Source organism: Podarcis melisellensis (genome assembly GCF_964234715.1).
Source record: "Podarcis melisellensis genome assembly, chromosome: 1".
NCBI lineage: Eukaryota > Metazoa > Chordata > Lepidosauria > Squamata > Lacertidae > Podarcis > Podarcis melisellensis.
Genome location: NC_138528.1, coordinates 58,819,436 through 58,839,288, shown reverse-complemented (window position 1 = coordinate 58,839,288; position 19,853 = coordinate 58,819,436). Strand labels below are relative to the sequence as shown.

At 43.5% G+C, this 19,853-nt stretch overlaps 1 protein-coding gene across 8 annotated transcripts in view; it reads right to left on the bottom strand.

Annotated features, from left to right (window-relative positions):
• Nucleotides 1-19,853, bottom strand: part of NAV2 (neuron navigator 2) — a 535,652-nt gene that overhangs the window by 214,861 nt on the left and 300,938 nt on the right. The window contains exon 1 of one of the 8 annotated variants that reach the window (XM_081891072.1): nucleotides 10,822-10,953. The exons of the other annotated variants lie outside the window; for them this stretch is intronic. Coding sequence (XP_081747198.1) covers nucleotides 10,822-10,872 — 51 coding nt within the window. The 5' untranslated portion in view covers nucleotides 10,873-10,953. Of the gene's footprint in view, nucleotides 1-10,821; nucleotides 10,954-19,853 lie in introns of those variants that run through there. 8 annotated transcript variants of the gene reach the window in all.

Sequence of the window (19,853 nt, the reverse complement as noted above, 5' to 3'; positions counted from 1 at the left end):
TCGGGTTAAGTACTTAATTTGTTCCGGAGGTCTGTTCTTAACCTGAAACTGTTCTAAACCTGAAGCACCACTTTAGCTTATGGGGCCTCCTGCTGCCGCCGTGCCACCGGAGCACAATTTCTGTTCTCATCCTGAAGCAAAGTTCTTAACCCGAGGTACTATTTCTGGGTTAGCAGAGTCTGTAACCTGAAGCGCTGTAACCTGAAGCGTATGTAACCCGAAGTACCACTGTATCTGAAAGACTGCTTCCTTCCCAACAAACCCTTTGTGAAGATCAGCAGAGGGTAGTTTCTCCACCCTCAAAAGCTTGGATTCGTCATGACCCTGGAGAGGGCATTCTTTGTCGCAGGCCCTAACTTGTGAAACTCCCTCCTCACAGGGAGCCCTCATTATGTAGTTTCTGCCACATACTGACGATCAACCTTATTTATGTTAGATATTCTCTCTCTCTCTATTTCACAAACACACACACACACACACGTATAGACCTATCTTATTACATTTATTGTAAACTGTTGTATTTTAAATTGCTGTAACCCGCCCTGAGGCCTTGTGGCAAAGGGTGAGTAAGAAACTGAAATAATAAACTTAAGAACAAATCAAGCAATAACATAGTAGAAACAACCAATTGAAAAAAACACTTTCAACATATGTCTAAGTCAGCCTATAGGCCAAAGGACTCTCTAAATAAAAATGTCTTTGCCTGCCTGTAGGCTATCAGAAATGGGGATAAACCTTTGTCCTTTGGTAAGGAGGTCCAGAGTCTGAGAGAAGTTGCTGAGTGAAAATGCTGCTTACAATTATGCAAATATGTTTAGGATTGCCCTGCTTCCTTCTTGAAATGTTCTCAGTTTCTTCACTTGGCCTTTCCTTGGCAGATTCAAACAGATTAGAAAAACAAAGCAGGAAGGGTTATCTGATGCCTATTATATCCAGTTACATTAGTCATCATTCTTTTACTGATGTAATGGCAAAAGGTTAATCTAAAAAGGAGCAGGATGGATCTTGGGTTTCATACACGTACTAAGCTGGCCGCAAGGAGTGTTAAAATCCTTGTGTCAAGAGAATTCAGATCAAAAGTTATCAAGGAGTGTTAAAATCCTTGTGTCAAGAGAATTCAGATCAAAAGTTATTTGCGGCAGTATCTTGCATTCAGAGCCTTAAAAACAACAACACCTCTACAGCACGTCATTCTCTGCAAATATACAAAGCAGGCGGTAGCAAAGAGGTCATAGTAACCTTGCTGTGGTTATGATAAAAACAGAAGGTGTTGCTAAGAGACATGCAGCCTACGTGGAGTTTCTGATGGAGGGGGAGAAGTGTCAGATTTGGGGTTGTCAAAAATGTAGGTTGCTGGCATTACTTTCAATAGCTGTAAGGAGCTGGGGAGTTTACACCATGGTGCTAAGACAGCCTTCCAAGCACACATTCTAGGGTCAGGTCTGTGTTCTGACACCTGCATAAACAGGCTATTGTGAGGGAAATGGGAGCATGAAAATGCAATCCTGGGCTGGCAATCCTCCAGCAAGAGATTACATCTCAATGAAATCTATTATGCAGGCTGTTTGTGCAACAGCATTGTGGCTGAGTGTAAAAATTACAATGTCAGCCTTAGGGTGGTCACAGAAGAGAGGACTATTGTGGCAAGCAGAGCATTACCAACAGGAAAGGTCGAGGAAAAATTGCACCATCCTTTTTTAACTACAGTTGCAACACTCGTCTTCTATTTCCTTTTAGGTTGTTTGCACATGTCACATTTAAGTCACTGTCAGATAGTTGTGCTGATGCCCACTATTAGCATTGCAACGTTTCTTGAATGAATGAATTTCTATTCTGCTTTTGTGCTAGATCCACAAAGCACTTACAATATCACTACGAGTTTGTGGGGAGGCAAATTATCCTGAAAGTCCTGGGTACCAGATTCCCAACTCCCTAATTTCTAGACTTAGTAAATGTAGGAGATTACTAAATGCTTGAAGTCTTCACCTGTGTGCGAGACAGCTTAGCAGTGTAAAAAGGCAGGCTGAATCAGCTTTCTGACCAGGAACTACATGGCAAGAAGAACCATGGGAGATTGACACAAGCGGTTACCATGTGCTGAACAGCAGAGAAGTGTGAGCCCCTCCTCCCATGAGGGTGATCAGAGGCCAGGTTTAGGATTTCAGTGTTTGATGATATAAGCTGGGAGGGGAAGTTCCAGGTAGGCAGTAGGTGGGGATGTAGGCTGGAGGAAAAAAATTGGCATTAAAAAAAAAAGTTTGGAAATGGAGGACAGGGGAAGAACTTTGGGCAGGCTGGCACGTTGAAGGAGAGACACGGAGATGGCACTCAGGATGCCTTTGAATCCAATGCTACACTCCTGCAGGAATGCTGTGAACTCCAGTAGACTCAGGTGTAAATATGTGTAAATAAACCATATTTCACAAAGACACTACAGTCTCCATTGTGCCTCAATTCTGAGGGAAACACAAACCCTGGTTACATGTCAAGACCCCCTGGAATCTCGTGCACCACTTGGCAGAGATTGGGGTAGCCCATAACAATATATAAAAAGTGCTAAAATGCTTTCGGCTTGCCCCTCTGGGTATTTTTGAAGAAGTCCCACTAAGATCAGTGGATCTTACTGCAAAGTAAGACCATATCACAGCCTTTATTGAAATACTACAGGCACCGTTGCTTTTAAGAACTCGCTGTACCTGGACAAGGGAAGAATTATCATAGCCACTCCCCTCACAGTCAATTGACCCCGTCTCCCCTCAGTGCTTGTGACAATCTAAATTTGTGGCAAATGTATGCAATGCCTAAATCTATTGCCATAAGAAGAAGTTACCAGTCAACCCACATGTTACTTTTTGTCTCATGCCTAGCCAAATAGCAGCTTCCCTTCATCTAGCCAACCTGTTCATTGCTAGCATAGATTGCACAGTGGTGCTGGTGGGAGAGGAATATTGCATAAGTCATGTCAAACTTTAGATACTATTTATTGGACTTATTATTCTCTTGTTGCTTAGAGAACTACTTAAAATAACTACATCCAAGCACAAGTATATTCACAGTCATTCTGCCCTTTTTTTCTCCTTTCAAACATTTTTTTCTTAGAACATTCCTGTGGCAAAAACCCCCCCACAATATCCTGGCCTCTTAGTGGAAGGTCAGACATACAGTTTTGAATCAGTGCTGCCCTCCCTCATTCTTCTCCTAGCTGCAAGTGAATGAGATGGGGGCAAATCACATTAGATGTTCTAACACTCCAAACAGTAGCCTGAAGAACTTTAAACAGGCAATAAATAAATAAATACAAATCAAGCTTGTTTTCCCACTAATTTTGATTAATGTTAACACACTCACTTGCCTTTGATCTTTGTTCTTTCCATGGTACTACTTGGCTTCTGAATATTGAATGAGTCACAGAGATGCTTTCTGTTACACTGATCTCAGACACAGACACCACACGCAAGTCAACCCATTCTGAGCCCACACAAATCCATAAAAGGGTTTTCTCCAGTTACACTTTAGCTTCCAAACCAGAAATAAGTCTTTTGGGGAAAACAGACTTTCCTGTTGGGATTTTAAGAAAGCTTCCTCCCTGCGCCCTCCTTCTATCATAATTCTAGAACTCAGGGGCACCCAAGGAAACAGAATGTTGGAATGTTCAAGGCAAAAGAAAGTACTAATTCACATGCCACATAGCTACAATGCTAAATTAGCGCATGATGCAGATGGCTACCAACCTTCCAATGCTCAAACCACACTTTTGCTAGCTGCGCTTTTTGCTGAGATGCCAGGCATTTGTCACTTTGAGATCTACCTGGGAACTATTACATACGCCTTCCATGAGCATGGTATGTGGTTCTGAGAATGTGAAAAACATTCCACTCAACAATCTTCTAACATAAGGGTGTGTTTCATTCTATGCAATTGCTTACAGATTGTTACTCCTGTGTACCATGTGGTTGTCAACAGTAAAGCTGAAGTCAAAAGCCCACTGTAACCAATGGAAAACATTTCCATGGAATAGCCTACAAATATGTGATATGCACATCAATATTCGTTGTGTTGTTATAAGGTGTTGTGTTGCCTCCCCAGGATGTGTTGTGGTTGATCTTGCAGTTGTTTTCAGGAATGTTTTCATCTGCTCTGTTACTTTGTTGGATTGCTTATATTTCAGTTCAGTTGTAACGTGCCCTGACATTGTAAGATGACGGTGGGGTAAAAATATACTTAATAAATAAAATTAAAAATTCCTTCCAGTAGCACCTTAGAGACCAACTAAGTTTGTTACTGGTATGAGCTTTCGTGTATTTTGTTTTGACTATGGCAGACCAACACGGCTACCTACCTGTTAATAAATAAAGCTATTATTGCTATTGTAATAGCTGTGGTGTTTTATTCAATGTTTGATGCATTCAGCCCTGTTAACCATTGATCATTCCTACAAAAGTGCACCTTACTAGGCTGGAATTAGTAGTGGATTGGAATCAGAAACAAATATTCCCTTGTTGAGAAACAGCAAAACATTCCCACAGTTGCAGGGGGTAGGGGGAAGGGAGCAGGCAAAACTCTACAGCGAAAGTGCTACAGAGTATGCAACTGATGGAGGGGGTGGGGTGTTAACACTGAAGTGGTACTTCTGCAACAGAAGCAGTTCAGAGGTAAGCCACCTGTTCTGTTCCTGCCTGCCTCCCAAATCCCAACAGCAACCCTATAGAATTCTAGGGTTTATGCCAGTGTTGGATAAAGAGATTCTAGACATGAAGAGGAAAGCTTGCCGTGCTTATTTGCATGTCAATAAAAGAAGAGTGCTTTTTCTTCAGCTCACAGCTAGCAGAGTCTTGGGAACAAACAGAAAGTGGGGGTCTCTCACTTCTGCCGCTGCCTTGATCTTTGCCAGAGTGAGGTTTCAATGGCAAAATAGTGGGTCGGTTTGCAGATATTCCCATCATACTCTGTGGAGCATGCAGTGCTATTAGCAGTTGGGAAGCAAATGCAAGCAGTAATTGCGTTTCAGAGAGAAACATAAATGTGGTGCTTTCTCGGAAAATAGCAGGTTATCAGTATGATTAAAGGTCAGGTCCCCTTTTAAAGGCATAAAAAGATCATTATGTTTGCCTTGTCTAGAATTTCACATAAACATTTTTTCCATGCAAGGCTTATCTTCCTACATGTAAACTGATAGCAGATGGTAACATAAACCTTGATCATGTTTCAAAGGAAGCATGGTTTCTCTATAAAGGAATTGGATTAATCACTTCTGTATTTTAATTGTCTTATATATGTCTTAATTGCACTTTTTTAAAAAGGGGGGGAGAAGAAGAAAGATTTACAATATTAATATGTAACAATATATTTCAGAAGCAGAAATAGTAACAGCATCACTAAAGCTGCTAGCAAGCAGCTTATATAGCAGCCAGAGTCAGAAAAGAAGGCATAATACACAAGAACAAGCTGAGAATGAGAAAGAAATGGCACATATGTAAAATAAATAAGAGTTATGAAAGTGGGAGGTGGGGAGAGAGAGAGAGATAGGCTAACAAAGCTTTAAAGGGGGCAGGCAAAATCGTAGAGGATAAGCCTATCAATGGCTATTAGTTGTGATGGCAATATATGCAAGCATTGCATTCAGAGGCATTATGCCCCTGAATACTAGCTTCTGGGGAGCAATGCTGGGAGAGACCTGACTATGCAGTTGTAACCAATCACAGCTCGTGCAAAAGTGTGCTCTCTTTTCTGGAAGCTGCTAGAGCCCAATCTAACAGTAGCGCAGAGGCCATGTAAAAAAAACAGGGGGAGGAGGGGATAGTTCCACACGGCCATCCTCATGCTTCAGAAACTGAGTTACAGTTTCCTATGCATGGATAAGTGCACATTGCACTGGTGCCCTAACAGAGTCAACAACACAATTTAAACAGTGCCATTTGCCATATGGAGCCTCACTTGGGGACTCTTGGGGTTTTGTTTTAATACCCAGTACCACTTCTGTATTGGGTTTCCGTGCTATGCAAAGACAGTGAGAGGGGCTCATGCTCTAACCCTTTACTATTGCTTTGAGCAGGGCAGCTAGCCTTTTGGACCAGAGAGATGCTTTCAGGGTTGGCCAATCCTTCAAGGGCTATGAGTCAGTGCTTCTTATGGCCAAAACAGTTGTGACCACAAAACTCCCCTCTGCCCACCATGAATTCCTACTTATATATGCTTTTATACTGCTGTTTTTTCTGGTTTTATGTCTGGTTTTAATGATATTGTTTATTTTTGAAATGTTAAGCCATTTATAAATGTTTTAAGTAAATAAATGAATGTGCACACAGAAGTACACAGGTCACACTTGCAGACCACACATACACACTCTCCGCATATACTGTACACTCACTCTCTCCTCCACACCTGCACAAACACAGACATACATTCAGGTACACATCACATGCATGCACACCCACCCACATGGGTGCATAAACATGCACATTCATACACATAGGAGGGAGATCGGAAATAGATGTGATGGAGAGAAAAATTATTCTTTCTTTGCTTCAAAGATTGCTGTTGAAAGAGTAGAGACAGTGATTTTTATCTCCCCATCAGTGCTAAGTGGGGAGAAATATGTGATGAACCCGACCAAGTCTTGATTTTGATTCAGGAACTCATTCCATTTTTAGCCCTGTAGCCATTTAGAAAGATCAAGTCATAGTTGATGATGTACTTGTTAGCACCTGGAAACCTTTCTTGCAATGGGCAATCTCCAGGTGTTGAAAGACTGATATAATCATCTACACATATATTTATATACCTTGTAAAACTCCTGTCCTCACAGCCCTTAGAGGAGAAAGAAGCGACAACTAAATATCATCTAATTGGAATCTTGCAATTAACAACAGCCCTCAGCACAATAAATAATTTCAGCATCTGTTTGGCTCAGAATGTGTTAACCTCTGCTTTTCTCTCTATAGCAGTGTGGGTCAGCATGGGCCATGAAAGAGAATCAAGCCTATTATAGAAGCACAAGCTTCTCACCTATTCCTCATAACAATGCTAGAGGATGAGAGGGGTTGGGGAAACACACATGCACTCTGGCTTGCACATGCAATGCTAAACCATAATTTAGCATTATAGGAGAACTAGGCCATCTCCACTGGAGGCTGGTCCATTAAGTCAAATGTAATGCTGCCTCACCAATCTCATTCTGTCTTCAGCCAGCCCTCTCTTGCCTGCCTAGCCCACAAGGTTGCCCTGCCAGCTTCCTCAATCTCAGTTTTGCCCTTGTGGAACCAAGAATGGAATATGAGGTTGAAACTAGAAATAGTTTACTTTGGCTGCCTCTCATTGACTCTGGCTCCACCTTTTGTTGGTTCCATGCCTTGGTAGTTTTGCCCACATCTTCCTCTGCAGAGTTCCACAGTGACGATACTGAGATTGAGGAGAAAGCTGATAGGCAGTGCTACCTCTTGGGTTGGTTATAAATAAAAAGGCAGGCAGCTGGGGGCTGACAGCAGGAAGACTAAGGTTGGTGAGGCAGCATCCCACTTGCCCCTGATGGACCAGCCTCCATTGATTTGTCATCCATGTTTGAGACATAACATCCAAACTTCTTGTTTTCAGTAAAGCAGGCAGCTCATCTGTTGCAGCAGAAACAGAGGCATTCCACATAGCTTCAGCCTTATTCCCTGGACAAAATGACTACCAAAAATGCATACCGGGGGAGAAGAAATTCCCTGAGGACAGCCACTAAAATATTTAAGACATATAGTAAATCATCCAAGAGGAACACCATGACATGCACACCAGGTGCAACAAAGTGTAGAAAGCATTTCTGTGCTCTTCTACATTCTGTGCTATCTGTAATAAAGCAAGAGAAAAGTGTTTACAACATATATAGAGCACTGCCACCATGAAAGGGGAGAGAAGGAAGCAATTAGGTTTCACGGAGTCCAATAAAACCATGACAAGCAGGCAGATTTGCCTACACAAGGCAGGAGTGGCTGTAAAGCCACTCAGAAGGAACTTCTGAGCGCTATTTGATCCATGAACCAGAACTACAATGCTGCTGCTGCTGCTTTCTAAAGTGAACTGGCAGTCCTCACTAGTGGACTTTAGGATTGTCAATGATGCTTATTGGGCTGGTATGTCATACAACATCATCAAACTTTGTCATTTTGGAGCCAAACTGGACATTGCACACAGATGCATGTAGCTTTCTTCCACCTTTTCTGAATGTTAAAATAAGATTTCAGATTTCCATCGGGACTAGAGGAATGGTGATGGGGAAGAGCTCTTAATCCTTTCCATGTAGCCCCTCTGCATCTCTTAGCCCATGGAAGAAAAGCAGCTTGGTAGGTGCCAGGGATTTGAGGACAAGAGCCACTAGATCCATCCTATGAAGGGCTCCTACTTTTTGAGGGAAAATCCTAGCGGATATAGGTTCTCCCTTCATTCTAACACAATGATGACCAAAAAAAAAGCCACAGTATGTAAAATTATCTTTTCTATGCAAATGGATACAGAAGCTCTTTCAAGACATGGACCTGCAAAAGCTAAGAGGTAGTGAATTCCAACAGGCAGGGAAGAGAGGAGACTGATCCCAGCTCACCAATACAGTAACAGAAAGAGAAAGTTAAGTCCAGCAAGCTCCCTCTAGTGGACATGAGACAAGCCTGGTGGGCAGCAGCGCTCAGTAAATAAAGTTCTGACCTCTGAAAGGCACAGATGTCACAACCATGAGCTGATGTGGGATATGGAACCCTGCCCAGGTCCATGTTACCTCCATTGCACTTTCTGGGCATTGGGCCTTTAGCCTATTATGTGTGGCTGTAAGCTTTCACTGCCAGAGCTTAGCACATCATTGAGCTAAATAAATATTAAACAGCATTAGTTGTATCTGATTATCACTAAAGCCCACAGAGGAGCCCATTGTACCTACTGGATTCTCTAAAGCCCATATAAAGGCCAGAGACAGTCAGTGTTTCTCAGATATCCTCAGCATTCATAGGTAATTTGTAAGCACAGCACTGTGCCTTGCTGTCTGTCCTGACAGAACCCTTTTTTTAAAGTCAGCAACCGCAATAAAGGAAAAATAATCACTGAATCACCTGAAGTAGTTTATGTCTATCTGGTAAATGCAAAGGAGCCGAAAATGGGTGGGAATTTTCTTGCTTGTCTCAATTTGCTTTGGATCTTTTTATATCATAAATACAAACCTATCAGTTATTCTAGACTTTGTATCTTAATTTTACCTCTGTGACCCCATGAGATATGATCTCATGGATCTGCTTGTTGAACCAAGTGTTCTTGGCTATTTGGCAAAATATCAAGTGCTAAAATTGCTGGCATACCCCACCTTACATTTTTAAAGCTTCTTTCCCCTCATTACTTTTTAAAGCTGGCTCAGTTTCCCCATGCATTTAGTTCCTCCTCTTTGTTTGGGAGGCCCACTCCAAAGTGGCTCAGATGTTTATGTTTGCAGAAAGGGCTTTTGCTACACCTGCGTAGCCCATTCTCTTAGCTTCCTGATTTCCGGAGCATAAAAAGGCAGGCTGCTGGAACAGGAGCCACCTCTCATCTCAACGTGCCTGGCAGCAGCTCAAGCCATGCTTGGGCAATCCCTGTGCTTAACATGCACCCTTTCCTGCCAATTCAAAAACAATAATAATTCAATTTTCTAAGAGGCACTCACGCATGCCAAATCGGAAACCATCCTGATCTCCCAACCAAGAATGGCTTTTGTATCCAGTAAGATCCTCCATAAACTGATTATGACTGCCCAAACAGTCCTTCAAATGTAAATAATTTTTAAAAAGATGGGAAGTAATTTTGAATGACAGCCATAGAAATATGGGTTTCAATTAATGCTCCACGCGAGTGATGCTCTTAAAGCACTTTCTCCACTACAGTACCAATTTCCCAGGCATACACTGGTTTGGGGCCCCTTGACACTTGGAACAAACCCTTGGTATTGAATTCTAAACTTCATAGGAAACATATTTAAAGTGAAATGTGCACAGGAGTGCAATTTCCATTGTTTAATATAATCCAATAGATGGATAAAGAATAACACTCTTTAAAAAGAGCAGTTGCTGGCTCAGGTTTGGAAGCAGATTTCCAAAAGCCGCTAATGTGCAGACTCCCTAAGTTTTTTAACCCACAGTTCCAATCTTGGCACGGGGAGTAATTGGAAAAGACAGGCAGACGTTTGGGTTTCCTGATCTCATTTGCGCTGGGGGAAATGGGAAACCCACAAACTTTCTCTTTGCAAACAAGGAGCTGCGGTTTCTTTTTAACTCTCTTGGGGAAATTAGCGGGGAGGTTTTTTTTTTAAAAAACCGAAGCGATCAGCAAACCCAGCGCCCAAATGCCTGCGCTTGAGGAATCCTTATTACAGCAAAGGGCACTGAGGCAATCCAGAGAAGCAGGGAGGGAGGGAGGTAGAGGAGGAAGAAGCTGAAGAACAAAGTATAAGCACCATCGATTTCTATTTTTCTGCTTTGAAAGAAGCTTAAGCTAGGAAAGATCAAACTACAGGCGCAGCCATGCGTTGCAAGAGAGAGAGAGAGAGAGAGAGAGAGAGAGAGAGAGAGAGAGAGAGAGAGAGAGAGAGAGAGAGAGAAGGAGGAGGAGGATCTGTGGGGAGATCGGCCTCTGCTTCTGCACTCCTGCTTTGCTTAACAGCTTTATTCTGAACGCTACGCCGCTTGGAGCCAAACTCCAGCAATGATGCCCAGAAAACAGCACACACAAAAATGCCATCCAAACGAAATGCCCAAGGCACATGGCGAGAGGGTCTCCAGCAGACTTCCTCTTCCCAGTTATCACCAGCGTGCAATCGGAAATCCTTACCAACTTCATGGTCATGTTGTTCTGTTCCCAGCGCCATAGCATCACACTCATTTTCCTCGGCCAGCACACCCAGCCAGCAGCACCTGCCCAGGGGAGCCAGCACCCAGCCAGGCTACGCGTCCATCTCACGCGTGCTTCCAGTACCTTAACATCCAGCCGCTACAGAGAGCTTCATTCCCCTCTGTTGGGTTAAGGAAAGCCTCTCTCATCTTGACGGTGTTCTCTGCAAACTTAGCTCTCTAGTCGTGCACGGAGCTGAGCTAAGACCATGATGCATCAACTCCTCTCTCTTTCTCTCTCTCAAGCCAAATCAAACAACTCCTCAAATGAGCTGGAGGAGGCAGCTGGGGCTGCAGGAGTGAAAGAAGGACAAGGAAGTCTCCCTCCCCGCCCCCCCCCCCCCGCCAACCACAAGCACTTCGCAGATTGGGCATTCCTGGTTCAATGGGCCGTTCATCGTTTCTGAAGAGAATCCCGTTTAACCCCTTCGGGGCGAGAGTTTGATCCGTGAACCGGGGAAGAATGGGAGCAGCGCGCAGAACAACGGGCCCCGCATGCGAGGAGGGAGCGAGGGCAGGGCAGGCGGGGAGTTAAAACGCCCAGAATTGCTTGCTCCCTGCTTCAGCCGATTTTGCAAACGGAGTTGCCGATTTCAAGCGCAAATCTTCAGGTTTTGTGTTTGATTAAAGAAGAAGAAGAAACTAGGCTGGCATAAGCCATCAGCTGGAAAGGTGGCACGTGCTCTAGGGTGACCTGGTGCAATAGGACTTTTATTTTCCTTTCAAATTTGGGCAGGTGTACATGGGGGGGGCGGCACTGGACAACATTTTCTCTTTTACAAAACTGCAAGAGGAATCCTATCTCAATCAAATCACAGAGGTGGAAAGGGAGCTGGAAGTCCAGCAGGGAATCAGTTGTTCCAGCATCCTTGGGACATATGAAGCTACTGGATGCTATCAGACATTGATCCATGCAGCAAACTCTCTCTGGCAATGGTTTTCTAGGGGTGCCATCAGGGATAGCAGTTTGGGGCAGAAGTTTGGGCCCTCTCAGCAGGATAATCAAGAGGACCCTCAAATGCAGCAGAGCAGGCTTACACATTGTGAAACAGCCTGCCAGCCCACCCCAACCCATAGGGGTGGCTGAGCTTTTTTTAGGATGGAGTGCAGGCAGAGCAGGGTTGGCAACCAGGTACACTTGCCCAAACTCTCGGAGGGCTAAGCAGGGACCAGCTGCTTTTTTGTTCCTTATTCTAACAAGACTCCCACCCTGGGCCTCAGACAAGCTCTGTACGGGCCTGAGGATAGCTGTTTCCTGGCCAGGAACTGCTGGTGGCAGGGGAGTGTCCTTGCAATGGGAAGAATAGAATTCTAGAGTTGGAAGGGACCATGAGGGTCATCTAGTCCAACCACTGTAATGCAGAAATCTTTTGCAGAACATGGGGCTCGAACCTATGACCATGAAATTAAGAGTCTCATGCTCTACTGACTGAGTTATTGCTGGTGGTTCTCCTGACAGTGATAGCACAACCCCTCTGTTTTGTTTTGTTTTTACATGCAAAGCAGTCTTTGCAGTAATGACAGAAATTCTGAGATAATTTGCTTCCTTTTTAATATACATGCCCCCAATCTTGTTCCTTCTTTCAGGCAATGTTTCTTCCCACCTGCCTTCAACAGTGTTGTTGTTGTTTAGTCATTTAGTCGTGTCCAACTCTTCATGACCCCATGGACCAGAGCACGCCAGGCACTCCTGTCTTCCACTGCCTCCCAGAGTTTGGTCAAACTCATGCTGGTAGCTTCAAGAACACTATCCAACCATCTCATCCTCTGTCGTCCCCTTCTCCTTGTGCCCTACATCTTTCCCAATATCAGGGTCGTTTCCAGGGAGTCTTCTCTTCTCATGAGGTGGCCAAAGTATTGGAGCCTCAGCTTCAAAAGCTGGAGGAGACTCTTGAGAGTCCCATGGACTGAAAGAAGATCAAACAGTTTAAGACAACCTAAAGGATGCTGCCACTGAGCCAGTTAAAGTTACACCACAACCAATGGTCAAGCGGCATGCACTGCTTTCATCTGTGAAGGGCCACATATCCTTGGGGAAATGCCAGCAGCTGCATGCCAGTGGTGGGTTGAACCAAGCCCAGCAGTGGGTGGGACACTCGCTTTATTCCTTCCTTCCAACACCTTTCTCTCTCTCTTTCTGATACATGCAACTCCCTCTGTCTTCCACCCCACTCAGCAGGCTACAGCTGTATGGACAAGTTGCTCTTGCCAGAACCGATTGCTTGCAATGGGCTTTTCTCCTTCCTCCTTTCACTGCTCCAACACCTAGGGCTTTTCCTGTTCCTCCCCCCCCCCTTTCCCCTTCTGTTATCCTCCGCACCCATATACGCACTGAAAATAAACAGCGGGCCATGTATGGCTCATGGGTCAGTCATTCCTGCCCCAGGGGGATGCACACATCCCCATTCTTGTCAAACAGTCTTCTGGCCAGTTCAATAAGTTGTGACCAAGCATGTCCGTGCAGATGAGGATGCACATCCACATCAGATACAGGAAGGGAATCCTCCTTCCACATGTAGATCTGCCTTGTGGATTAGGCAGCTGGGTTCAGGACAGAAATCAGTATTGTACAGCCACCCACACTCACTCACTGAAACATCTGCCAATATCTGCAACTGGCCTCTGTGTATGTGCAGCCATTGGTAGGCACATATCTATATGCCATGTCATTGCAACACTGAACCGGGCTCCACTGAATTAACTAAGTACACGTTTTGATGGTGATTTGTCTGGATATTCGTGCCCATTCAGGGCCACTATCCACTGCTCACAACTAGAGTCTGATCAGAAGCTGCTGTATCTAATAAAGATAAAGATATTGCCCAACTTTGGAATCCAGAGGCGTTTTTTCCCTTATGGACCAACACAGCTACCCTTGGTTATGAGGAGTTTGGGGTGGGTTTCTTTTTTATATTTAACATAGGTTCTTCTGGGCTGATGGTAGTGCAGTATGCAGTCTAAGGTCACCACATCAGATATCCAATCAATGGAGTCTAAGGAAATTAAGGATATGTCCAGCTAGCAGGTTTCTATGCTTTAGCCAAGCACTAATCCAGGAGCACGCAAAGCACATTCTCTTTCTTATCCCATAATATGCTATTGTACTTTTGAAAGGATTTTCTGATCTGCTTGGCAAGCAAAACTTTTGCCAGCCTCAGAGACCAACAAAGAAGTCAAAAGGTTTCCCTGAGCTACAGTTTTAAAGCAGATGAGGACAGACACCTGCACAGTTATATCAACCTTTAAATTCATCAGGTTCTCTTAGGCATTATAGAATGAGCTTTTAATTCTTTCTCAAAGGTATAAATGACTCTTCTTCATTTGCTTTTGTGGCAGCAAAATACCTTGCACTGCAAAACCTTCTGAACTAGCCGGAGTGAGTGCCCCGCTGAAAGGTCACCTCCAGGAGGTTGGAAATCTGAGGGAGAAGGTCGCAGCCTGTTGGCGGGCTTTGGAAATTAGATGCACGATTTGCAGTAGGGTCAAAGGCAGCTACAATGAGCCAATGACAAATGAAAAGATAAATGAATATGAGGAGAGGGGGAGAGAACCTTGGATGTGAGGCCAAAGGGATTTCTATGGGAATTACATAAGTCTTCTTAAGCACAGTGCTCACGCAAACTGCCAGGCCCTTCAGAGCTTTCCTTTTAACTAAATTTAATTTGTCCCTTCCGTGCTGCTGCTGACCCAGTGGAAGCACTACACAGCCTGCCACTTAGGATGTTGTCACCCAGCTTCCCAACTGTGCCTCAAGGAGGTTCAGGCCAGAACGTGCAGCTCAGGGAAGGATATGGAAGAAGGCTCTGGGCCATATCTGTATTTTCCGTGCTTCCCTGTGGTTTTCAGCAGCTCCTTGAACTAAGTGGATGTGACCCAGGGTTGCTCTGACTTAGAGGGGAAGAATTAGAATGGCCTCCTAAACAGAAGCCAATTAAGATCCAATAGGGCCCAGCTGGCTGATCGACAACGAACCAATAAGCAGCTGTTATTTCCTCAATTATTTCACCATCCGTTCGTATAGCTTGCTTGCTCTCTTGTTTTCAGTCACATGATTCCTTACACACCTCCCTCCTGTCTTATTTTGTTTTCCTTACTGCCCCCTACTTCTGATAGCCCCAATACTCTATTCCCCCAAACTACTGCAATGACTGCTGTTCCCCCTCCACAGCCTTTAGAACATAGGAACATAGTAAGAGATTGTTGGACCAGGCTAGTGGCCCATCTAGTCCAGCATCCCGTTCTCACAGTGATCCACCATGCCCTAAAGCAGGCTTCGCCAAACTTGGCCCACCAGCTGTTTTGGGACTACAACTCCCATCATCCCTAGCTAACAGGACCAGTGGTCAGAGATGATGGGAATTGTAGTCCCAAAACAGTTGGAGGGCCAAGTTTGGCCATGCCTGCTAAAGGGAAGCCTGCAAGCAGGACCTGAGCACAAGAGCACACTCTCCCTTCTTGTGGTTTCCAGCAACTGGTATTCAGAGGCATTACTGTGCCCAGCTGCGGAGGCAGAGTGTAGCCATCATGGCTTGTAGTCATCAACAACCTTAGCCTCCACGAATTTGTCCTCTGTCCTCTCTGACCCCTGTCACTCCTTCCTTTGCAATGATTGTGCTGCCGCCCCTGCCTCTCTTAACAGTGTTATTACTTAGCATCACAGTTTCTTGAAGTCTACCCACTTGACATTATTACAGAGGCCTGTTATGGAGACCTGATGCCAGCCCGCCCCACAACTTCAGACAGTCCTAACATAAAATCTTTGCCAACTACCTTTGCAGCATTTTCTACTTCTGGTGATTTTGTTTGCTATATCAACTTGAATCTCTTGGAACCTGTTCAAATCCCCATTCAGCTATGAAGTTCACTGGGTCCTTTACTCCTCCTCCTCCTCCTCCTCCTCCTCCTCCTCCTCCTCCTCCTTCTTCTCCTTTCACTGGGTGACCTTGGGCCAGACACTATCTCTCAGCCTAACCTACCTTGCAGGGCTGTTGAGACCATAAAATGGAGGGTGAGGGATAACTGTATACACTGTTTTGAACTCCATAACGAAAGGTGAGATATAAATAGAGTAAACAATTAAATGAATATGCAAAAGGCCAAAAAGTTATTGGCGCCCATGGTAGATTAACTGCTTTATCACTTCCACAATCATTTTCACCATTCCTTCAAAGCAGAACTTTTTCTACAATGATTTTCCAGAGATTCAATTCACAAATTCAGCTACAAGTCACCAAATGTTGGGTAATCTCTTCATGCATGGATGAACCATCCCATAACTTCTACATGGCAAACTCTAAGAATGCTCCTACAGTAACAGATTGTGACTATTATGCAGTACAATATACAAAGCATACAAGATATACAAAGTATGCTAGAACTTCCTGAGTATGATAGAAAACACAGGGACTTTCATCAGCTTAGAAACACAACAGAATGCAGTGTTACTAGAAAAAAAACAAAAACCAGAAATCCTATTTTGTTCCCATCATTTTCTAAAATACAGCCCATTTTGGACACATTCATTTAATTGAGCTTTTTTGAACTCAAGATGTATTTTGCCTCCAGAAGAAATCCTGATAGCATTGCCAGGTGTAATTGACACTTGTTTCTTTCTTTTTAAAAAAAATAAAAATAAAAAAGCAGTAAGGCTTTGGAGTTTCTTTCATCCTCTTGCAGAACTTCCCTAATAAGGAGCTCCTTGAACAAAATGGAAGAGATAAGATTGGAAGTGGAGTTGGCAAAATCCTTGCTATGACCTTTCCCTCCTCCCACAAGCAACCTTTAGACAGCTCATCCTCCAGCTGCTGTGTGTTTGACTCCACAGAGACATGCTGCTCACACATTCTGCCTTAATTTAAAAGGGTAGGATGGCAAGGGCAAATACATACAATTCCTTTAAAAAATAGCATTTATCAGGATTTCACAAACCCTTTTCTTGAAGCTACTGACATTTAGCAAGGAAGGATAGAGGTGGGGGTGGCCAAGGAGCTTTTTACCAGTACATGAAATGCATGTCAGACTAAAAAGCTTGTTAGCAGCCCTAATGGGATGTTAATGGGCACTTAAGCATCCCAATTAATGTGCAAAATAATGCTCTTGTTATTCATTGATGCTTCTTCAATGACACAGAAAACAGGTATGAGTCCTGCATTCAGCCCCCTAATGAATATAATTCTAACTCCCAGGACACAAAGGATACTGTTGGGAAAACAAGAGGAAACAGATGTTGGGGAAATTATGAATGAATTCAGAACACATAAACATTGTCAATACATCAGTTACTAGAGGGAAAGAAAAACCCATTAACTACGTACCCATTGTGTTGCCATGAAAAATATGCATAACAACAACTGGCTAGCTAGCATTTAAGCTCCTCCGTCATATTAGATTCATTACAATTACTTTGGCTTTTTATTTCTGAGTTCTCTAACTCAGTTACAACTATTCATTAATTAATGCATGAAGCCTACTAATAGAACACTTTGCCATTTACATTTGCTGTTTACTTGAGTTAATGCTGTTATAACATCAGGCCTAACCAAGCCAAATCAGAAATAAGCCCTGGTAATCTCCACCCCCCCCCCCAGTTTTTTAGTGTTTAAAGTACCATAAGGCTTTTTGTTGTTTTTACTGCAACAGCTACACATCTGGAGTTTGTTCTGGAGTGACTTCACACATGTTTTCTGAGTCTTGTCACTGCAATTTTATTGTGGTAAGAGCCTTTGTAGACAAGAGCCTGTGTCATCAGATGCAGATAAATGCCAGGTTATGAAAGCTACTGCCTATAAAGCAAAATATTTTTGAATGGGATTTTCTGATGGAAGTTTCCTGGAGAATAATGAATAAGATCACAGTGACAATTATTGATGCGATTGAAAATATAAAACTCTTCCCTCTACAGCAGAATCTATGGCCGAATCTTTTCAAAATAAAGATGTTTCCATCAGGATTTCCAATTTACTGTATCTGCTGAATTGTGCTTTTATTTTATCTATTCATAGAACTTGTTAGTTGCTTTATCCTGCCCAGGGCAGCCTAAAGCAACTTACAACCAATTAAACAGACAGACAAAACCCCTCACATTAGAACCTGCGGGGGGACGACGTGTATGTTGTCGTTTAGTCATGTCCGACTCTTCGTGACCCCATAGACCAGAGCATGCCAGGCACACCTATCTTCCACTGCCTCCTGCAGTTTCCTACTTCCAAAAGGCCACAGAGAGTTAAAGGCCACAGGCCTAGTTATAGAGGGAAGTTTTTGCCTGGCAGCTGAAGATATTTAACAATGGCAACAGGAAAGCCTCCCTGGAGAAAGAGCGTTCCACAAATGGGGAGCCACCGCAGAACATGCCCGTTTACATGTTGCCACCCTCTGGACCTCCCATTGATCCATACCCCTTAGAGAGAAGATACAAATCTATTTATTTACCTATTTCATTTTTTAAAAAAATGTTGCTTGGCTGTAAGGGGAAAACTTCAAAGCCGTTTACAAAAAAAGATAAAACAATAAAATGATCACTAAGAAATTTACAACCACAATTTAAAACATAGGAATGTTAAAACTGCAACAGAATTAGCTGAAACAAATTACAAATTACAAATACCTGGTTAGACTTGTCTAAATAAGGTTTTCAGCCTCCGCCAAAAAGAATACAGTGAGGGTGCCCACCTGAGATCAATAGGCAAGGAGTTCCAAAGTATCAGTGCTACCACACTAAACCACTGAGTTTTTACAGATGCAGTGCTTAAGATATTAATATTTGCATTTTAACGCACTGGTAAAGGTAAAGGGACCCCTGACCATTAGGTCCAGTTGTGACCGACTCTGGGGTTGCGGCGCTCATCTCGCTTTATTGGCCGAGGGAGCCAGCGTACAGCTTCCGGGTCATGTGGCCAGCATGACTAAGCCGCTTCTGGCAAACCAGAGCAGCACACGGAAACACCGTTTACCTTCCTGCCAGAGCAGTACCTATTTATCTACTTGCGCTTGACGTGCTTTCAAACTGCTAGGTTGGCAGGAGCAGGGACCGAGCAATGGGAGCTCACCCCGTCGCGGGAATTCGAACCGCCGACCTTCTGATCAGCAAGTCCTAGGCTCTGTGGTTTAACCCACAGTGCCACCCGCTGTGCATATGAAGCCAATGGGCCAATTTTTTTCTTGTTATTTTTCTGTTGGTTGCTATTTGTTGTTTGTGAAACATCTTGGTATTTCTTTAAGCTAATAACAATAACAACAATGGGCAGAATTCAATGTAGTCCTAAGTGGAGTATGCATACATGGAACAAGGTCTGCTCATGTGACTGGGTATTCCTCCTTCTCATCACCCTGTACACCCCCTAAATCTGTAATGGGGTTTCTTCCAAGCAGATTTAGGGAGTGCAGGGGATGAAGGGTGAGGAGGGGGGAAGTCCCATTGTGAAAGTGAAATTCCCTCCCTATGAAACTACACTTGGTCTCTCCAACGACTTTCTGGCATCAACTAAAGACATACCTGTTTATAATAATAATAATAATAATAATAATAATAATAATAATAATAATAATAATTTATTATTTGTACCCCGCCCATCTGGCTGGGTTTCCCCAGCCACTCTGGGCGGCTTCCAACAGAAATGAAAAATACACTAAAACTCAGGTTTTGGGGTGATAAAAATGATAAAGACCCTCAGATTGCATGATGGAAATGCTTTGGACTGATATATATGATATTTAGTTTTTACATGTTTTGATTTTCGTTAACTGCTTGCATTTTATGTGATTGTGCTGTATACCAGCCTAAGTTCCCAGGGCAGAAAAGGCAGTCTAGAAATAAAATAAAACAACACAGCACATGACCCCCAACAAAATCTGTATGACAGAGAAAAAAGCTTAACTGATGACATGCATTCTCCATTTCTCTTGCAGAAGAGGACAAGTGGTGCTTGCTAATCCTTTTCAGGAAGTTGAAAAATCTCTCTTGGTTTCCCCTAATAG